Source organism: Endocarpon pusillum (assembly GCF_000464535.1).
Source record: "Endocarpon pusillum Z07020 unplaced genomic scaffold scaffold1300, whole genome shotgun sequence".
Classification (NCBI taxonomy): Eukaryota; Fungi; Ascomycota; class Eurotiomycetes; order Verrucariales; family Verrucariaceae; genus Endocarpon; species Endocarpon pusillum.
In genome coordinates this window covers 79,832-99,543 of record NW_006913659.1, presented here as the reverse complement: position 1 = coordinate 99,543, position 19,712 = coordinate 79,832, and the positions used below count along the sequence as shown (strand labels likewise).

At 48.2% G+C, this 19,712-nt stretch overlaps 5 protein-coding genes across 5 annotated transcripts; 3 read left to right on the top strand and 2 right to left on the bottom strand.

The window, feature by feature from the left end:
• Positions 1-1,159: 1,159 nt before the first annotated feature.
• Positions 1,160-3,062, top strand: EPUS_00690 (uncharacterized protein; the record flags this gene model as incomplete). The annotated part of the gene is made up of 2 exons (XM_007801470.1): positions 1,160-1,417; positions 1,473-3,062. 2 exons carry the CDS (start codon positions 1,160-1,162, stop codon positions 3,060-3,062), a joined length of 1,848 nt encoding a protein of 615 aa, XP_007799661.1.
• Positions 3,063-3,549: 487 nt separating this feature from the next.
• On the top strand, positions 3,550-4,668 carry EPUS_00689 (uncharacterized protein; the record flags this gene model as incomplete). The annotated part of the gene is made up of 1 exon (XM_007801469.1): positions 3,550-4,668. The coding sequence occupies one exon, from the start codon at positions 3,550-3,552 to the stop codon at positions 4,666-4,668; it is 1,119 nt and encodes a 372-aa protein (XP_007799660.1).
• Positions 4,669-5,979: 1,311 nt separating this feature from the next.
• On the bottom strand, positions 5,980-7,158 carry EPUS_00688 (uncharacterized protein; the record flags this gene model as incomplete). The annotated part of the gene is made up of 1 exon (XM_007801468.1): positions 5,980-7,158. One exon carries the CDS (start codon positions 7,156-7,158, stop codon positions 5,980-5,982), a length of 1,179 nt encoding a protein of 392 aa, XP_007799659.1.
• Positions 7,159-9,980: 2,822 nt separating this feature from the next.
• On the bottom strand, positions 9,981-13,645 carry EPUS_00687 (uncharacterized protein; the record flags this gene model as incomplete). Its single annotated transcript, XM_007801467.1, has 5 exons — positions 9,981-10,242; positions 10,295-10,933; positions 10,981-12,545; positions 12,596-13,054; positions 13,151-13,645. 5 exons carry the CDS (start codon positions 13,643-13,645, stop codon positions 9,981-9,983), a joined length of 3,420 nt encoding a protein of 1,139 aa, XP_007799658.1.
• Positions 13,646-14,820: 1,175 nt separating this feature from the next.
• Positions 14,821-18,689, top strand: EPUS_00686 (uncharacterized protein; the record flags this gene model as incomplete). The annotated part of the gene is made up of 2 exons (XM_007801466.1): positions 14,821-18,532; positions 18,586-18,689. 2 exons carry the CDS (start codon positions 14,821-14,823, stop codon positions 18,687-18,689), a joined length of 3,816 nt encoding a protein of 1,271 aa, XP_007799657.1.
• Between the last annotated feature and the right edge of the window lie 1,023 nt (positions 18,690-19,712).

Here is a 19,712-nt window from a genome sequence, read left to right as displayed (position 1 = left end):
TGACACGGCATGCGAGCCGAAAGGCAGCCAATGGATGGCCTGATCAATACCGGCTTGTAACAGTCCAGAAAGCGCCCATCAGCCTCAACTCTACAGGACGGCCCAGCCACAGGCTCGGCTAGCAGAATCCAACCAGCATTGAGTTCAGCATGATGGGTACGAGTTGTCGGAATTGCTTGGAGCACGTGCTTCACGGTTCAAAAGTCTGCGATTTTACGGTGCCGCACAGAAAGACACATGAACAGACCCTATCTACCACAAAGAGGACAAGGCATTGACCTGAAACAAGGACTGATGATATTGGTCATCGAGTTTTGTGTAGGGAAATTTGGCAGAGCTGCCTGAAGGAGTAGCGCAATAGAGCAGGCGTTTGAATATTGGGCTGCGCTCTTGCCTTTGTGCAATCGAGCTTGCAGAATAGCGAGATAGAAGTCTTCTGGGGACGCATGGTTTATATGCCAAGATAGAAGATTCAAATCACATTCCTTGATTTACTACACTACTAGTACCTGCGCCTCCTGCCAATAATCTTCTGGGACTGTGTGACTAATTTTTCCCCTCCGATGTTCGGACCCTGCTAGCCCCCTCAGCAGCGGGATCACATGGCCGAAAGCGGAGCCGTATCCCACAAGCGGAAAGGCTCCGGGCTTGGCTAACCAAGTCAGCGGATCAGATAAGATGCAAATTTCCAATCTGATAAGATTACCAACCAATCACCCTCTTCGCTGCCGAGGAAGCATCCACTGTGGCTTTGTGTAACTGGGAAGTTGCAACTCCAGCAGAGCTCGAGGCCGTGCTTCCAAATGCTCTGCTGAGTACTTTAAGGTTTGGTTGTCTGTCGAAGCTCAAGGCTTTTGTCTCTAATGTGACCAGATAAAGGGAGCTTGGATCCCGCCCAAGGGAGAAACGGTCTTTTTACTTCTCTGCTACGAATCGAAGACTTATGTTCTTACTTTTCTGATTTCTCTCCCTGTTCGAGGTCACTGCAGGTACTGTTCCATACTTTCGATGGTGAAGCTCCTGTCTTGAGTTTCATTCTGCCGAGAAACAGACAACCGTCCAACTGCCCTTTAGTAGAAGCAGATTTCCCTGCAGAGGACGCTGGTCTTTGCCCGACATAGAGGGAGAGCCATAGAGCCATCTTCTCTATCAATTTGCGATGTTCGATACCTCGAACGAAAAGGCCATCTCCTCCTCTACAAGCACAGGTCCAGACCATCAAGGTTATGATGGCCAGAGAGCGACCGACACTGTTCCCTATGGAGGAGGTATTCTTGGCGAGAAAAGCCCGGGTGTGAAACGCATCGAAGCAATATCAGCCCAATTTACCAAGGTCGACCGTATCTTCGTCTTTCTTGGCGTCTTCTTGATTTCCTACGCATATGGATTGGATGGTATCATCCGGTATACCTATCAGGTGAGAATGGTGTAGGTATGGTGATGCTCGATAGATTCCTAACGCTTTTTCCTAGCCTACTGCCACTGCTTCTTACAGCACGCATTCCCTTCTTGCAACCGTCAACGTCATTCGTGCTGTCATCGCGGCTGCGGCTCAACCAACGGCTGCGCGGATCGCTGACGTATTCGGTCGTGTCGAGTTGATTCTCGTCTCGGTCTTCTTCTACGTGCTCGGCACTATCATCGAAGCATGCTCAAATAATGTGCAGGCATTCGCTGGAGGTGCTGTACTGTACCAGATCGGGTATACTTGCGTTCTCCTCTTGGTCGAGGTTGTTATCGCAGACATCACGAGCCTGAGATCCAGATTGTTCTTCTCTTACATTCCGGTACTGCCATTCATTATCAATACGTGGATCAGCGGCAATGTGACCAGCGCGGTGTTGGGCACAACGACTTGGCGATGGGGGATCGGAATGTGGGCGCTGATCTATCCTGTCTGCGCGCTTCCACTGATCATCGCACTCTACCTTGTCGATAGGAGAGCCCGTAAAGCGGGTAGTCTGGATGCATACAAATCACCCTACCAGCTTCTTGGAGGCCGTCGATTAATGATCGAGCTGTTCTGGCAGCTCGATGTGATTGGCGTCATCCTGCTCATCGCTATCTTCGGCCTCATACTTGCACCATTGACTCTCGCCCAAGGTCAAGCCAATCAATGGCAGTCCGGAAAGATCATTGCTCCGGTTGTAATCGGCATCGTTTGCGTGCCGGTCTGGATTGTGTGGGAACGCCGGGCAAAACATCCCATCGTTCCGTTCCACCTATTGAAAGACCGTGCGGTATGGGCTGCGTTGGGCATGGCAACGATGCTCACTTTTGCCTGGACCATGCAAGGTGACTACCTCTACACCGTGCTCATCGTCGCATTCAACGAGTCAATCCAGTCTGCAACCCGAATAACATCTCTGTATAGTTTCACATCCGTCATCACTGGTGGTCTCGTGGGCCTGGTGGTTCTCAAGGTGCGGCGGATGAAAGCCTTTATCGTTTTTGGCACAGTCCTCTTTCTCGTTGCCTTTGGACTATTAATCCGCTATCGTGGTTCCCCTTCTTCATCTGGCCATTCCGGGATAATTGGCGCCCAGGTTGTGCTCGGTATTGCGGGGGGGCTGTTTCCTTACCCTGGCCAGACTTCAATCCAAGCAGCAACGCGACATGAGCATCTTGCTGTCATCACGGGTCTGTATCTAAGTTGCTACAATATCGGCTCGGCACTCGGGAACGCCGTCAGTGGTGCTATATGGACACAGGTTCTTCCCGGACGGTTGGATACCAATCTCGCAGGGTTTGGGAATGCAACCCTAGCCACAAGCGTGTTTGGTGACCCTTTCACGTTCATAGCTGCATACCCTGTTGGCACGCCGCAGAGAGATCAAGTGATCGATGCATACCAGTATACGCAGCGCTTGCTTTGTATCACAGGCATTTGTTTGTGTGTTCCTTTGATCATATTCTCCTGTTTATTGAGGGACCCGAAATTGGGCAAGGAGCAAAGTAGGCCGGAAGCTGAGGGTGGAATCGGCGGAGAGGGCCGATATGGTGCGAGCAATGGCGAGGCTGGAAACGAGGGGAAGACGAAATGGTGGGCTCGGTTGAGGTGAGAATAGCAGTCTGGCTGGCTTGCTTGCCCGATCTGGGCAACGTCTTTTTAGGTACGGGGTATGCAGAAGAATAAATGCATATCGTCCTTTGGTTCACGTCAACTTATGCAGTGTGATATCGAATGCCAACCCGTTGTTTGCTACTCCGTACTGCTGCTGCTACTAGTTAGTAGTAACCAATCACCTCCTTTGGCCTGGGTCAGCCTTGGCAATCATCTCTCTCCAACAAAGTGCGAGCTGAAGCTCCGGCACGAGAGAGAGATGGTGAGCGTTGAAATACTCCTTGTTCCTGCATATGGTTTTAGTCGCTTAGATCTAAGCGAGTACGGAGGCGATAGGCGATTCAACATGCAAGACCATTTCTTGACTAGCTCTGTCCAGTAAAGGATTCCCCCTGGCTCATGGCACTGCGAGACCTCTCCACTCAACTTGCCATTATCATTTTCAACCATGAGCGATACTGGTCGATTGCTCGATTACTCCTAACATGGATTCTGTGGGACCTCGGGCAGTCAAGCGGAATGAAGACAAACCGTCCTTTCTCTCCCTCCCGGGCGAAGTCCGCAACGCCATTTACGCTCTCCTCCTCCCGGACTCAGGATCAACAATATCCCTGGGCAAGCAATATGACTTCAAGACCTACTGTGTCTTCCGTTCCGCACCCTTCCACACGGCACTATTCCTGACATGCCACCAAGTCCGTCATGAAGCATCTTCACTCTTCTACCCTTGCAACACCTTCTGCATCTCCAGGCCTACCCAGCTTACCCTCTATATCCGCGACCTAACAACTCATACCCGTGATCAGCTCTCTCATCTCTCAATCTCAGTAACTCTATCCCTAAGCAGTCTGTCCCGCCGTCGGCGAGCCAAGTCCCTTACATCGACTGACTTCCCACCCAAAGGACGAAACGCCAATGCAATCCTCACCCAGAATCGGGATCTGAAACATCTGTCGAAATTCACGGCCCTAAAGCTCCTGATCATTTCCCTCAACATCGAGGCCTGCGATCTGCAGCGCTACCTCGCACCATCTCACGTCACGTTCTTGGATGATCTAGTCCCACGCAATGCAGAAATCAGGCTCGAGGTTGGCAAATGCGCCCACTGTCTCCACTGGCACGATTCCACCAGCAATCCGCTGGCGATAGATGATGTGGAGAAGAACCAGCAGTGGTGGAGGTGGGAATCCTCTCCTCTCTGTCTCTCGCCTCGCTCCTCACCCTACCACATCGACAAGTGGCCAGGGAGCCGTGGCGGCAGAGAGTGGATCCTGACGCGAAGGATCGGCGGGAGAGTGGTCGACGTCCAGCCCTTCCCACCCATCAATCACGCCTCAGCCTCCCCCAGCCTCGCAAAACACTCTACTCATGAACAAATGACCCACCTCGAAGAATTACTCTCCCAATGCTACACCTGCAAAAGACCCCTTGTCACCACCAGCACAACCTTTGCTTCAGAGAACGAGGATCAGAACCAGCAAACCCAGGCGCACATCCAGGCTCAAACATGCGAAGTCTGCGCCCTGGTGTCCTTTTGCAGCAACCTCTGCTTCGCCGCTTGCGTCGAGCACCAGCATCTCTGCGTGCCCAAACCTTTTGGTTGAATCTCCGTACTCTGCGTCTTGACCGCCGAGCTCGCTGGTATGTAGGTGCAAAAGGAGTGGATGCGGAAAGGCTTCGTGCTGGTGAGACGGTGGATGAGGATGCGGGAAGCAACATGTAGAGTTGAGAGAGCGAGAAAAGAGAGGTTTTATAGAAATGGGTGTTGGGATCGGAAACGGTCTGAGGGGACGATTGGGACTTTGCACGCTCAGCTCAGCCCCGTTGGGCAGCGATCAGGTCGAGGTACCGGGTGATAAGGTACTGGGCTCCCCCTTCCTCTATGAGTTTTTTTCTCCGGCAGATTATATTCGGCGGAATCTGATGGCGCGCCCTACCCCTGATGGTGTCGGAAAACGCTGAGGATGACGTTCATGGGACTGCATAGAATGAATGGATGAAGATCTTTGGATTAGACCGGGTGGATCTACCATCTAAGCTACATGACTGGATGAATGATGAACGATGAATGACACGGTATCCAAATATGCATCCTCATCCTCAGTCCTTTCCAGGTTCGAGAAAATAGTCCCGTACTGGCTCCGCGATGCCAGAGGCGGTGCTGATAGTACTATATCTGCTCTTCGGCGCCATATAAGTATGTATGTATGGATGTATGTGTGTGTATGTGTATGGGATGATGAGTGAAGTGCATCAGCAATGCAGAAGGAGGGAGGGTAATGATCTCAAGAATGCATGACATGATTGCCTACCCGGTCCATGTATACGTTCGTGTTTTTGTGGATTCTCAGGACTGCCCTTTCTGGTAGGTAGCAGACATGACGATTCGTTGGGGCAGTACATATCAACCTGCGTCTGTATAGGATAGTGAGTAGTTAGTAGTAACTAGCAAAATCGGGTCTTACTTTCTATTTGCTATGTTGCAAATCATGTTCTGGGATGCATGATCCCGCGGTGTATGAAGATCCTTGGTACGAGGCTTTGTCATGTTTGGATCAATCTCTTTGATTTCGGTGAAGGACTACTGTAACTATTTAGTTCAGTTAGTTTCTCGCTGAAGTCGCACATCTGCACATCTGCACATCTTTTCGTATGCACGATCCCATGGTACAGGTTGTTGACACGCTCTCGGTTTGGCACGGTGTTCCTTTGTCCTCAAGGTTCACTTTTCGTGACTTGGCTTCATGACGCCGATGCACCAATTGCTATGCAATATGTACACCAACCTCTCCACCGTCATCATTCCACCCAGCATATCATTTCACCTTTTGCAGCCAGTACATTCGAAGTCATAGCGTCTTGCATGCTCACAGTCTCTTCATTAGACAACCCCCCCCTTTCCACAGACATCGCCGTTATGCAGGGCTAATTCTCCATTCCTGAGCCTGACAAGTCAACTTCCCTTCCTGGATCAAAGTCCACGGATCATAATAAACCTCCAACCCAGGCACCTGACTTTCAGTATCGTACACCCGGAAGATGACAAAGGCCTCTCTTACACCATGACTAGACTTTGACCGAGCAATCTCTTTAGCTTTATCCATCTGCAGGTAGCTCATGAAGAAGGGCTCGTTGAAGTGCTCTTTGGCCGTAGCCTTCACTTCGATATGGTACAACATGTCGCCTTCCCCTGTCTCCCAATATGTGGGGAATTTGACATCGTTGTCGATCATCCACTTCATGAGCTTGCCGGCCTCATCCCTGACAGTGAAGTCGGAGTAGAGGGTATCACGGTCTTCTGGAGCCCAGAGCTTATAGCCATGAACGTGATGTCTCAACTCGGTGGTCCATGAAGACTCATCGATTCCTGACCCTAAGATGTCTCTCAGGATGTTGAAGACGGCTTCTTCGCCACGGACGCCAACTTTCAATTCTTGAGCATGGTCTCGACCTGCAACCATGACTACGGGTCTTTCATGCGTGGAGTGATGCAGCGAGGATTTTCCTTTGGGCCGGATTGCTGGCCTGATCATCCGATTTGGTTTGATCTTTGCTAAGTAGCCGCTTCCGTTCGAAGCATATGTCTGAGGAGCAACATTCTCACGACCACCAATGAGAACCGCCTCGCCAATCTCAGCTTGTCTAGCAGCTTGTTTTAGGTCTCGAGATGTTAGTTCTGGACCAGGTGCTGCGGATGCATATCCTTGGTAAGGCATCTTTGGTGGCCTTGATTGATTCAATATCTCTTTAAGAACAGCTGGCTCTTGGGTTCGGACTTCCTCACTACTGGTTTGCTGCAAGCTTATTGTCGAGCTGGTCTTTGTCTCCGAACGAGCTTCAACCTTGTCGGACGGCCTGCCAAGCTGACTTGCAGCTGAAGTGCAGTTTTGAGCCGTGACATTGATCAGAACGGCATCAAGGTCATTTTCGTTATACCCTCCAATCTTCCGCCTCGACAACATGTCTTCAATCTCCCGATCATCTTCTTCGAAGAGCACATCCGTAATCAAGCTTTTCCACTTTTCATCGCCAATACCGCAGCACTTACAAATCTCTTCGCTTGTGTCTCTTGGTGAAAGCCTTCCATATTTCATGCTCGCTCAGGGTGTCCATTCAAATCAAATTAGTCAAATCAAACAAATCAATTCCTTGGCAAATCATTCAAATCTGTGTCTGAGTCAAATCAATTCAACCTCTGTCGATTTGTCAAATTAGTCAATTTGTATGTGTAGAAGACAATTGGGCCAATTCTGAGCTGAATTGGCCAGTAAATGGTGTATAAATCAATGTAAACGATATAGCTATCTCCATGCTCAATGCTGGTGTTGAGCTAATTGCCTATTTGGGTAGTATGTGTACGTGAGAATAAAAATTCAATTGTTCTCCGCAAATTATAATTCCTATACCAAAGACTGAAGATAAACTTTGACCACGAACTGCTATCCAACAAAGCATTTCTACGTATTCGGACCTAGCTAGCTATATTCAGCATCTCTTATTCTATCTTTGACATTATGGCCAGATCTATAAGATCGTCGTTAAGTCCATTTTCGGAAGCTCCGTCTGACCCAGAGTCCTTCAGACTGGGATCCTCTATCCCCGCAGAACAAAGACTTACTCCAACTCCAAAAAACGCCTTTTCAGCGCTTCAAGCTCAGAATCCTCGAAAGCGACCTCGAAACTATGTTGAGCCTCAAGAAGAGTCCAAACGGGCACGAACCTCACCCATATGGACCTATGGAAAAGAGGTGGTGTTGGAAAACGGGTCTGACGCACGGCGCTTCTGGGAATGTAACGCCTGTCAAGAGCGATTTATTGCTACTTCAACAACTGGTTCACAGAAGCATTTACAAAAGAAGCATGGTATTAAAGTAAACAGCGAAACTCCCTCTTCATTCTCTCTATCTGTTATTGATCAACAACGTCAATTTGCAGAGATTCAGCAACTTCAAAATCTGCCTGCAGTAGTCAACACATCTTTTCAAGATCGCCTTATCAAATAGATTACAGTCTCACATGCCTCTTTTAATATAGTCACTAATGAGCATTTTCGGAGCTTATTCCTTTCTTCTTCGAGCCCTACGAACGAAATCCTGCCCTATCTACCTACTAGCAATACTACATTACGAAATTGGATCTAAAGAGACTTCGAAAAGGCCAAAAACAAGATAAAGAACATGCTGCAGAAGAGTCGAGGAAAGATTCATTTATTCTTCGATATTTGGACCTCCCTTAACGGCTATGCGTTAGTCGGAATCGTCTCACACTTCGTTGATGATGACTACTAAGTCAGAGCTCTCTTACTTGTTATACGTAAGGTCTATAAAGAGCATATAGGCGAGAACGTTGGTCAAACAGTCATTGACGTTATTTGCGAATTCCAGGCCGAATCCGGACTCAGCGCGTTCGTTCTTGATAACGCTGGGAATAACGATACAGCAGTTCGCTACATCCTTAATCAACTCGAATTACACAATACGCACAAAGAAGAGCATTATCAATTACGCTATTTAGGTCATATTATTAATCTTGCGGCACAAGACTTTATATTTGGCCAGAATTCAGAGAAATGACTACGAGAGCATGCTGCTATCGAGGAGAGCGCAGATATCGAAGATTTACAGCGCAGCTGAGTTACATAGGGCGTTATTAGCCATATTCAGAACCTTATTACGCTCATTCGAAGCAGCCTACAGCGCAGGCAAGTATTTCGCAGGGCTACAGGCATAGATCCTGATCCAAATAAGCAGAATTTGATGCTTATTCAGAATAATATAACCCGATGGAATTCTATATATAATATGCTCGTTCGCGCGTTAGAGCTCAAAAATCATATCCAAGTGTACGTTAACAGCTGTCAAGCAAAACGCGATCCAAAGGGCAAAATAGCAGACGAAGCTATTCAAAAGCATCCGCAGCTCACAGAGAATGACTGGATAATGCTCCAGGAGCTCTGCGACGCTTTACAGCCGTTTAACGAAGCTACAAACTTTCTACAGAGCAACAACAAGGGCGCCAAATACGGCTTTTTGTAGGAATGCCTCCCTATGATCGAATGGCTGCTGTTAACGCTCGAAACGCTTAAGGAGGAGAAGGGTATCCAAGATAGAATCGGCCTATCAGCGAACAACGCGTGGAATAAGATACAGAAATACTACACAGTAACTGATCTTTCTCCTTATTACGTCGCTGCTATCGTCCTCAACCCTGCTCATAAATGGAGATATTTCGATATCCACTGGAAGAGCAATAGATACTGGATCTCTGAGGCTAAGAGCAAGATGAGGGCATTATGGAGTAGATACAAGATACAGCATAAGCAAGCAGCTGATGAGGAGCAGTTACTACCTTCTACGACGTTATCCCCCCAAAAAGGCTCATTCAAGAGCTTTCTAGCCTGCGGTCAGTCAACAGACAATGAAGATGAGGCTACTGACGAATATACGGCCTATTGTCAGCTATCTGCGCTCAAATCAACGCCTCAAAATCTCATTACTTGGTGGAAAGAACAAGAGCCCTCATTTCCTCTTCTGGCTACTCTTGCATACACTATCCTTGCTATCCCTGCGATGAGCGCTGAATGCGAACGCGTATTTAGCTCTGCGAAGTTACTTATTACGCCAAATCGCAATAGGTTGAGCCCAGATACGATCGAATGGTCCGAATGCCTCCGAAATTGGTACAACAACAAGGTTATTTGAGATATAGACGACGGTATGTAGCGCCAGTGAGCTCTATTCGAGTGCTAACAGCTAGAATACAGATATATCCTCCTCCTCAGCCTCTTCTCCTCCTCCTGCTCCTCCTCGTCGTCGTTCAAGAAGCCTAAATAGGATATCTACATACAATTTGACTGGTTTGACAAATCAGTCAATTCAAATCAAATCGAGCGTTTCGATTACGTAATCAAATCAAATTAGGCCTCGATTTGACTGATTTGATTTGATGGATACACTGTGCTCGCTGGATGCACAAACAGTTGAATATCATTCGGCATTTCGCGAAGCATCATCTTTCCGGGCATGGTCTCGCCATATAATGTTGTATTACCAATCTGACCCCTCACGACCGAGGTTTTGACAACCATGTTGGGAGAAGTAAAGACCGATATGAGGTTGAGAAGCTGTAATTTTCGCCCGAGATCTTTGCTATGCCTAGCAATCGCGGCTCTTACGATTCTGAGCTAGTAAGCACCTGGGAGAGAGACCCTTGCATTACTTTATGACATACCTTCTTAAGTACTTCACCATCTGCCGCAAGGAGTTTGTGCTACTAACATCAAGAGATAAAGAAGAGCCACGGTCTTTTTCCTCCATAACTGAGACCGAAAGGCGATGGTGCCCTCCCCAGACTCGCTGTATAGCTTGATCAAGAGGTTCGAGACGAGCATATTCTTCGACTCGAAAGTCTGCGAAAGTCACTTTGTTCGAGAAACATTTGTAGTAGCGGTGTTGATCCGCGAAATACCACCACATTTTGTTTAGCGAAACAAGGTTGATTGCTGATGTGCCATATCTGTTGTCGGCCACCGGCATGACAGGTGCATCTTTCAGCACCCCGAGCTTGTGGTAGTCTCCTGGTGACCTCCTAAGGAAGTCACTCAAAGTGAAGATCAAGACTTTGCGACGTTGCATATCGAGAGATGCGTGATCGGTCTTGGTCCACAACTTGTGAATGACCTTGGCAATCGTCGCGCTTGGAATCTTGAGTCGATGGAAAAAGAACGATTGCAACTCTGGATATTGATCGGCTAGAACGATTTCCGCGCCCATTCCAGGGGCAGTTTCCCATGCGCATTGCCTTCGATGGACCCACTGCTTACGCCTAGGCACATAGATGGCAAGGCTATCAAACTTCGCAAAGTGCTCACTATATCATGGTTAGCGAAACTTCCAATGCGGTATCGCCGAACATACTCTACAAGTTTAGGGTTCTCAATCCAATGACTGTCGATGCTTTTGTAAAGCTTAGTCATCTGAGCCTTTGTGACTGGATTCCCTTGCGCCAATGAGAGACACTGGAGATAAAATGCCAGGTTGGGCTCAACGACAACTCCGAACTCTTGGAGCTTCTTCCATTTCGGCTTCAATGGTAGATTTAGCTGAACATAGAAAATACCAGGTGGTGCCACATCCTTGAGGGCGGGTATAGGTAAGCAAGTCCTGTTCAGATGTTTGGTTACCTGCATTCCCTCACAGCCCACATCCATTCCTCCAAGCCTTTGTTTGAGGCCTGGGTTCAACTGATCTGGTTCTCTGGTCCATGATTCCAGCAAGATTTCGAGAACCACAGGCGATGGTTGCGTTGCTCTAATATGCCGAAATTCAGGAGTCAACTCTCCTTTATTTGCAATCTGGAGAGTGGTTCGTATGGAAAGATGGGTTTCGAGCCATTTAATCCACCTTTCCAATTTCTTGCTTTTGTACGCCAACAAATATGCAGGATGTAGCAAGCATGAATACCACGAGGGTCCATCGAGAAGAGAAGTGATCGAATGAGCGGAATCGGGTTTTTCAAGATACATGTTTGCCGCTACGCGTGCTCTTCCGTCTTTGTCCAGTACCCAGAAGTTCTGGCCTCGCGGTGAGAAGACGCCTGTAGAGGTGGCCTCAAACAGGTACGCCGCATGCGAGATGTAAGCGTCCAATGTAAGCTGCGGCGCCTTCGTCGACGCATGACAGTTGATGATCAATCGGCATACCTCTGCTTGATTTAGGTTCTTCACACCAAGTTTCTCAAGCAGCTTGCGCCGTTGTCGCTGCTCAGAGACCGCATGGTCTACAATGAGTAGCTCTGGAACACCCTCAGGAACCTTTCCGGCAACAATCGCTTCTGGAGTTTCGAAGTGTGCTTGACCATCAATTTTTGATATCCAACGTCCTGTCTGTAAAGGAATGATAGCAAGCGACTGCAGATCCGTATTGCTGGCTTGTGTACAGAGTACGTTGGCAACCAAAGAATGCCAGTCAGCGCTTTGATTTCTAAACGCTTGTGTGTGATCAGTCATATAGCTTCTCAGGATGTCGATAAAGTCAGCAAACTTCATGATTTCTACACCCATCATCTTGAGCACGATGTGTTCCTTATCGTGGGTCTCATAACCGGCCGATATGTACTTGTGGCCATCTCCAGCACAATTCAAGATGAAGCGCTCATCATCATCGCGAAAAGCTCGGGGAACAAAGAAAGCTCCAACAGGACGTACGAAAGTGCCAGCTTGAGACTCTAGGATGGGATAAGACCTGAGGCGATCTAGAATCTGGTTTCCAAGAGATGAGAAACTGTTGGCGTCTGAATGGGGCATGTTTTGAAGAAAGCCCGGCCATGTATGGCGGAGAACCAAAGCCTCTGCAGAATTGAAGCGCTTGACTGCTTGAACGAAACATTCCGCCAGCCCGGCAAGTAGATGATCATTCCATTGGCTCGATGTCTCAATATCCTCTCGGTTAGCGATGAGAAGAAAGTCCGCTTGTAGGAGGAACTAGAAAATCCAGATCAGCGTATGGGAGGGGTATTATGTATAGCACTCACTCTGAAGCCAGATTCTCTGATTGGGAGAAATGCGTAGGCCTTTTGCATGTGGAACGCAGGCTTATGCTCAATGAAGGGAAAGGCAAGTACAACTTCTGAGATCTTAATGCCATCTCTCTTCGGCTCATTGGGCATTTCACTTGTGTTGTGTCGCACGACGAAATACTGGAGGGTCTCATCTGCCCTTTTGGTCTTCGTCCACTTTTTCTTGATGGTAATCAGTTCTCCTCCATGTGCATTTGAGTCAATCCTTGTAATCTGGTTGGTGAAATGCTTCATCCAATCTTTGTCGGAGACGATGATCTCGATTTTCTTGAGTTTCCGCAGAAATAGGAGTATTGTACTGTCAAAGACTCGAAGTTGCTTGATCAAATCCTTCTCTGCTTGACAATTCTTCTCTAGGGAGAGCTGTAGGTGGAAATGGGTTTCGCCCGATGCAACCGAGACAGGAAAATCATCCTAGATGGGAGCTATCATGCCTAACCGGGTATTATGGTCGAACTTGAAGGTGTATGCGCTAGACGAGATCTAGACAACATCCGCGATCTTGAATACAGATTTGAAGCCGATACCCTTCTCTCCAATGAACCCTTCTGACCGATTCTTTTTCGTGCTCTTCTTGATGCGACAAATGGCCTCCACGTTGGCAGGAGAAAATCCATTCTCATTGCAAGCAACACGTAAGCATCCCTCGACGGTGTTGAAGGATATTGTAGGTGTCTCAGTGTTGTATGAATTATCGTCAGCATTCTGGATGAGTTCAAGGAGGAAATGGGTAGGCTTTGAATAAAGCTGGTCTGAAAGAACATCCAGAGAATTCTCAAGATCTTCAACATTTGCAGTAGACTCTTGTCCTTCGGGGAGATCGAGACCCTTTCTTCTGCGGATATCTTCAATGTGCCTTTTCGCTGCGTGGCAATCATGCACTTTCTCTACATGACAGCGCTCCAGCCCTTCCTCGCGAAGGCACGCTGTGAAGTCGTTGCTGGTTGTATGTTCGGATAGCCCAAGCTCAGCAGAATCATCGGAAAGCTTGTGCTGAGATTCCATGGATGACCAGTCGTTGGCGCTGACTGTCTATCTGCTAGCTTTATCAGTGAGATGAGAGCTCCGTCAGAAAAAAAGAGAGGATGAGCTGAGTAGAACCTAGTCGACGAGTACGACGCGGACTTACCTTCCACTGTCACTTCAATGGTTGAGCCAATACAGTCTATAGCACTTGAGGATGATGTTATGAAGCTGCATAGTGGGGAATTTGGGGTATGTGTGTGAAAAGAGAAGACTAGACCGTTGATGGGTATGAGGATTTCTCATAGACAAATTTTGAAGGGCAGGTCAAAATATTCGGTGTTTGAAAAGCACTGCATTTGGACTCAGGCATCCACGCAAAGCATTATAGACAAGTGTTGAACACCGCATCAAGGTGGATAAAATGGCTCCTTGCCTTCTTGCCACGAAAGGTTTATAGGTTGGTTTATCACCTCAAGAGATTTGGGGACAGATTTACCAATGGCAGAGCATTGCCTGATGCTGCGTCCATCTATACACAAACCTGATCATAGCATTAATTTTGGGCGTGAGCATAGCCATGGTATGCTAGTATCTACGAGTTGTTGAGCCGGCTGCATTTGACGTAGGCAAGGAGGACAGAGCAAAGCCAGCCAATTCAACAGCCGCGAACATTCCGTGATGAAGAAGCCGAAAGGGATGCAGTGAAGGGGGATGTAGGCGTGCCTGATACGGGCGGCAAAGACAGCTTGGGGACACTGCCTGCAATTGTGGATCCTCCGCTTGGAATAACTAAGTTAGCGTTCTTTATCCAGGCACAGCCGAGGCTTGAACTTGAACCACCAACCTCGAAGCTTGGCAGAGGGAAGGTATTGACGTAGAGCAAGTGTGGCTTGTTTGTTGTGCATGAGACCATGCCAAACTCGTCACCAGATAGTCACTCTGTCTCTTCCACATTGTGTAGGCGTGTTACCCAGCTCAGTCTCATTTGATTCCATCTGATTTACTCATTATTGTTCCTCCACTCCCTTGACGGTGTTGCGGTTCCGTTGCAGCTAACCAGCAGTGGCAATCCCGGTTACTACGCATAATCTCTCATGACCGCATTGCAGTCGAACAGCTTCCGCTGAGGCTGCGCCTCTGTTATCCTTTTCCAGGTCATCAGCATCACACGAGTTTGCTACTCCGTTCTTTAAATTTAGCTAGGAACTTCCATCATGCGTATCATTTCGCTCGCCACATGCCTGACCACAGCTATCCTTCTGCCCGCTGTTTCCACCGAGCTATTGACCCCAAAGCATGAGGCAGGACGGTGTGCCATCCGAGGTCATTGCGGTAAAACTGGCTTCTTCGGTCGCGAACTCCCCTGCCTGGATAACGGGGAAGCAAAAGAGGCAGATTCAGCGCTGAAGGAAAAGCTGGTTGATCTCTGCGGCAAAAAGTGGGAGCATACGCCGGTCTGCTGTGAAGAGGAACAGGTCGATGCGTTGAAGAAGAACTTGGAATTAGCTCAGGGAATAATAGCATCTTGTCCAGCCTGCAAGGAGAATTTCTTTAACCTATTTTGCACATTTACTTGCTCCCCGGACCAGTCGCTATTCGTCAACGTTACGCGAACGGCTCAGTCAACGAGTAGGAAAACAGTGGTCAAGGAACTCGATAACATATGGGATGAGGAATACCAGAGCGGTTTTTACGAGAGCTGCAAGAATGTCAAGAACGGAGCTTCGGGCGGCAAGGCGATCGACTTCATCGGCGGTGGCGCAAAGAACTATACACAGTTCCTCAAATTTCTGGGTGATGAAAAGTTATTTGGAAGTCCATTCCAGATAGATTTCTTGACTGAACCCAGACATAACTCAAATATGAAGCCGGCACCTGCAACTGCTCGAGCATGCAACGACACTGATAAAGCCTACAGATGTACCTGTATCGACTGTCCTCAAACTTGCGCCGAGCTGGAAGAGGTACATGATCATGAATACTGCAAAGTCGGCAAACTGCCTTGTCTCTCTTTTGCTGTCATCATTATCTACAGCGTCAGCTTACTGCTGCTCGTCACAGCAGTCTCTGGTCATGTTGCTTACCGAAAGCATAAGCAGAGGAAGACTGAGAGATTACAACTTCTCCAAGATGCTGCCCCAAGCGACGACGAAGACGAAGGTGATATGGTCCAAAATGCAGGCATGCTTGATCGGCCTCAGAGGAATTATTATCTGAACCAAATCTTCGATCACGCTTTCAGCCGAATTGGCGGCTTCTGCGCTCGATATCCCGCTGTTACCATTGGAACCAACATCCTGATAGTAGCGCTGCTCAGCTTGGGCTGTCTCAGGTTTGAGGTCGAGCGAGATCCTGTTCGTCTGTGGGTCAGCCCGACCTCGGCTGCAGCAGAAGAGAAGGCGTTCTTTGATCAAAATTTTGGCCCCTTCATGCGCGCTGAACAGGCCTTCCTTGTCAATGATACCACAAGTGCGGGTCCCAGTCCTGTGCTAAGCTTCGACACGCTTCAGTGGTGGTTTGATATTGAAAGGCAGATTTCGCGAATGAAGTCAGCCAAATACAACCTGACGCTAGATGACGTTTGTTTTAGGCCGACAGGCAACGCTTGCGTTGTCCAGTCTGTCAAAGCATACTTTAATGACGGCCGAGATCTTGATGAGAAGACCTGGCAGGAAAGGCTCGAGCAATGTGCAGACACCCCTGGTGATCGACTTTGCTTGCCTGGCTTCAAGGCTCCTGTGCGTCCTGACTTGGTACTCGGAGGCTTCAGTGGTATCGAGAACATCACCAAAGCTGAGGCTATAGTCGTAACCTGGGTGGTCAACAATCATCAGCAAGGCAGCAAGGCAGAACTTGAAGCCCAAGACTGGGAAATAAGTTTCAAGAACCACATGCTTGTATTCCAGCAGGAAGCCGAAGAACGAGGCCTGAGGCTCTCATTCAATACTGAAATAAGTCTAGAAGAAGAACTCAACAAGAATACGAATACTGATGTGAAGATTGTGGTCATTAGCTATGTGGTCATGTTCATTTATGCATCGTTAGCTCTTGGAACTGGCACAATCACCTTCAAGTCACTCCTGAACAAACCCTCGGCAGCCCTTGTGCAGTCCAAGTCCTCTCTTGGCGTCGTTGGCATACTGATTGTGCTGATGTCGGTTCTGGCATCGGTTGGATTTTTTTCGGCTATTGGCATCAAAGTGACTTTGATCATCGCTGAAGTCATCCCATTCCTGGTATTAGCGGTTGGCGTCGACAATATCTTCTTGATTGTCCACGAATTTGAACGGGTAAACGTTAGCCATCCAGATGAAGAGATAGACGAGCGAATTGCCAAAGCACTTGGACGAATGGGGCCAAGTATTCTCCTTTCTGCCTCAACTGAAACTGTGGCGTTCGCGATGGGTGCATTTGTGGGCATGCCGGCGGTCAAAAACTTCGCTGCATATGCTGCAGGTGCTGTATTCGTGAATGCCGTGTTGCAAGTTACAATGTTTGTTTCAGTTCTTGCTCTGAGCCAAAGGAGGGTTGAGAGCCTCCGTGCAGATTGCTTCCCTTGCATTACTGTGCCAAAAGCTAACTCTGGAGTTTACGGAGGTCAGTATTCTGGCAGCCAGGAAGAAGGCCCACTGCAACGATTCGTTAGAAAGACGTATGCTCCCACACTTCTAAACAAGAAGGTGAAGACGATCGTTGTCGCTGTCTTTGGTACGCTATTCGCAGCTGGGATCGCGTTGATCCCTGAAGTTGAGCTTGGCCTCGATCAGCGCTACGCCGTCCCTAGCAATTCTTATCTCGTCCCATTCTTCAATGATCTTTATAACTATTTTGGCACTGGTCCACCTGTCTACTTTGTCACCAGAGGTCTCAATGCTACCGCTCGTACACATCAGCGACAGCTCTGCGGCGCTTTCTCAACCTGTGACGAGTATTCGCTTGAATACATTCTGGCCCAAGAATCAAAGCGTCCTGAAGTATCATACATTGGCGAGACTACAGCTAGTTGGATCGATGACTTCTTCAATTGGCTTAACCCGAACTTGTCCGACTGCTGCAAAGAAGATGGCAAAGCCTGCTTTGAGGACCGATCTCCACCATGGAATATCACGCTGTCCGGAATGCCAGAGGGTGAAGAATTCATTCACTATGTTTCTAAATGGATCGACTCACCCACAACCGAGGATTGTCCTAATGGTGGTCAGGCAGCTTACTCCAATGCCGTAGTTATCGACAAGAATCACACCACAATCCCAGCCTCTCATTTCCGCACGTCCCATACGCCACTCCGCAACCAACACGACTTCATCGCCTCTTATGCCGCAGCCCGCCGAATATCAGAATCGATCTCCGAAAGACACAACATCGACGTCTTCCCTTACAGCAAATTCTACATCTTCTTCGACCAATACGCCAGTATCGTACGATTGACTACCACGTTACTGGTTAGCGCAGTTGTAATTATCTTCCTTCTATCATCGCTGCTTCTCGGCTCGCTCTTTACAGGCTTAGTAGTCTGCCTTACGGTCATTATGATTGTGATTGACATCATTGGCGTTATGGCCATTTTCCACGTTTCGCTCAATGCCATATCTCTCGTCAACCTTGTCATATGTGTGGGCATTGGCGTTGAATTCTGCGCGCACATTGCCCGTGCATTCATGTTCCCCTCCAAGCCCGTCATGGAGAAAGCGCGGAACAAATTCCGGGGCAGAGACGCAAGAGCCTGGACAGCATTGGTCAATGTGGGCGGCAGCGTCTTCAGCGGAATCACCATCACGAAGCTCCTTGGAGTGTGTGTGCTTGCATTTACCCGAAGCAAGATCTTCGAAATCTACTACTTCAGGATCTGGTTGGCGCTGGTGATCTTCGCTGCTAGTCATGCTCTGGTGTTTTTGCCTGTGGCTTTGAGTTTTGCTGGTGGAGATGGTAAGTCGAGACCAAGTGGTGAGTTTGGATATCTTGCTGACCCAACACAATAGGCTACGTTGATCCAGAGTCTGAAGGCGGTCTTGAGGAAGACCTCGCAACCAGGAGGTACCGTGCACTCCTGCCAGACGATGACTATGATTCCGACGAGGACTAGAGATGCTCAGGAGATAGCGCATAGAACATTGTAAAACATCTCCAAATCTCTAATTCTATACATGCTTGGTCTTGCGCAGTGCTGCCTCTGTAGACTGTATCTGGGGTCGTGACCTTGAAATACGTGTGACGATATGTAAAACAAAGCCTATACTGCTCTCTCCGAAACTTGCACATTATGTGATACACGGCTTGCATATCTGACAACCTGGAGCATGCATTCGGATGACCTAGATCGGTGGTGGACCATTGAACGAGGTGAGTGGGAGATTCGTCAGCTGCTACAGTGTGTTGAAAAGTGCAGGACAAAAGGCATGGAGGCAAGAAAGTGCATGCATGCTGCAGCGCAATTCTTAAACATCTGTCACAAGATTCAATGGCTGCAATACAAATGTGTCTATGTCTCAAAACTTTGATATCAATACACTCTTCACGGAGGATTTGCGCCATCACTTTTTGGGGTCACAAAATCATCTTGCTCTTGGATATTTATCAGGCACACAATCCCCTAACTTAGAGCAGAAGCGCCTACATACGTACCTAACATTAAAATTTTACTCTGATGAGCAAGCTTTAGTCAGTTGTGGGATCCAACTAAGGGCCAGTCATCTAAACTCCACGACTTCTCTTGCAAATATCACCAGTTTTTCGTCTAACTCACGTCTGCATCGTTCCGCAAGGCATACCATGAAGCGAGCAATTACTTCTGTCTTTCATGGTGCATTGGATAAGAAGCATAAGGTGTTCGAGAAGAATAGCATCCTCCATCCCACAGGCTACGGAGAGTGCGCACTGGCGCTTGGGGAAGAAGTAAGCAGTTTGGGCTCGTGGTGTTTCTCCTCATGAGGTAGTCTTCATGCATGTACAGAGTTTCCGGTGAGGATTTGGGATGGCATTCGGTAACTTGAGCCAATGCTTGTAAGAAGGACCATATAATCTGGATGATGACTGAAGTACATTGGTCTCCGGTCTAAGCATGAGCTGCTGACAGAGTGGGCGATCGCATTTCTAAACCGACTTGGTA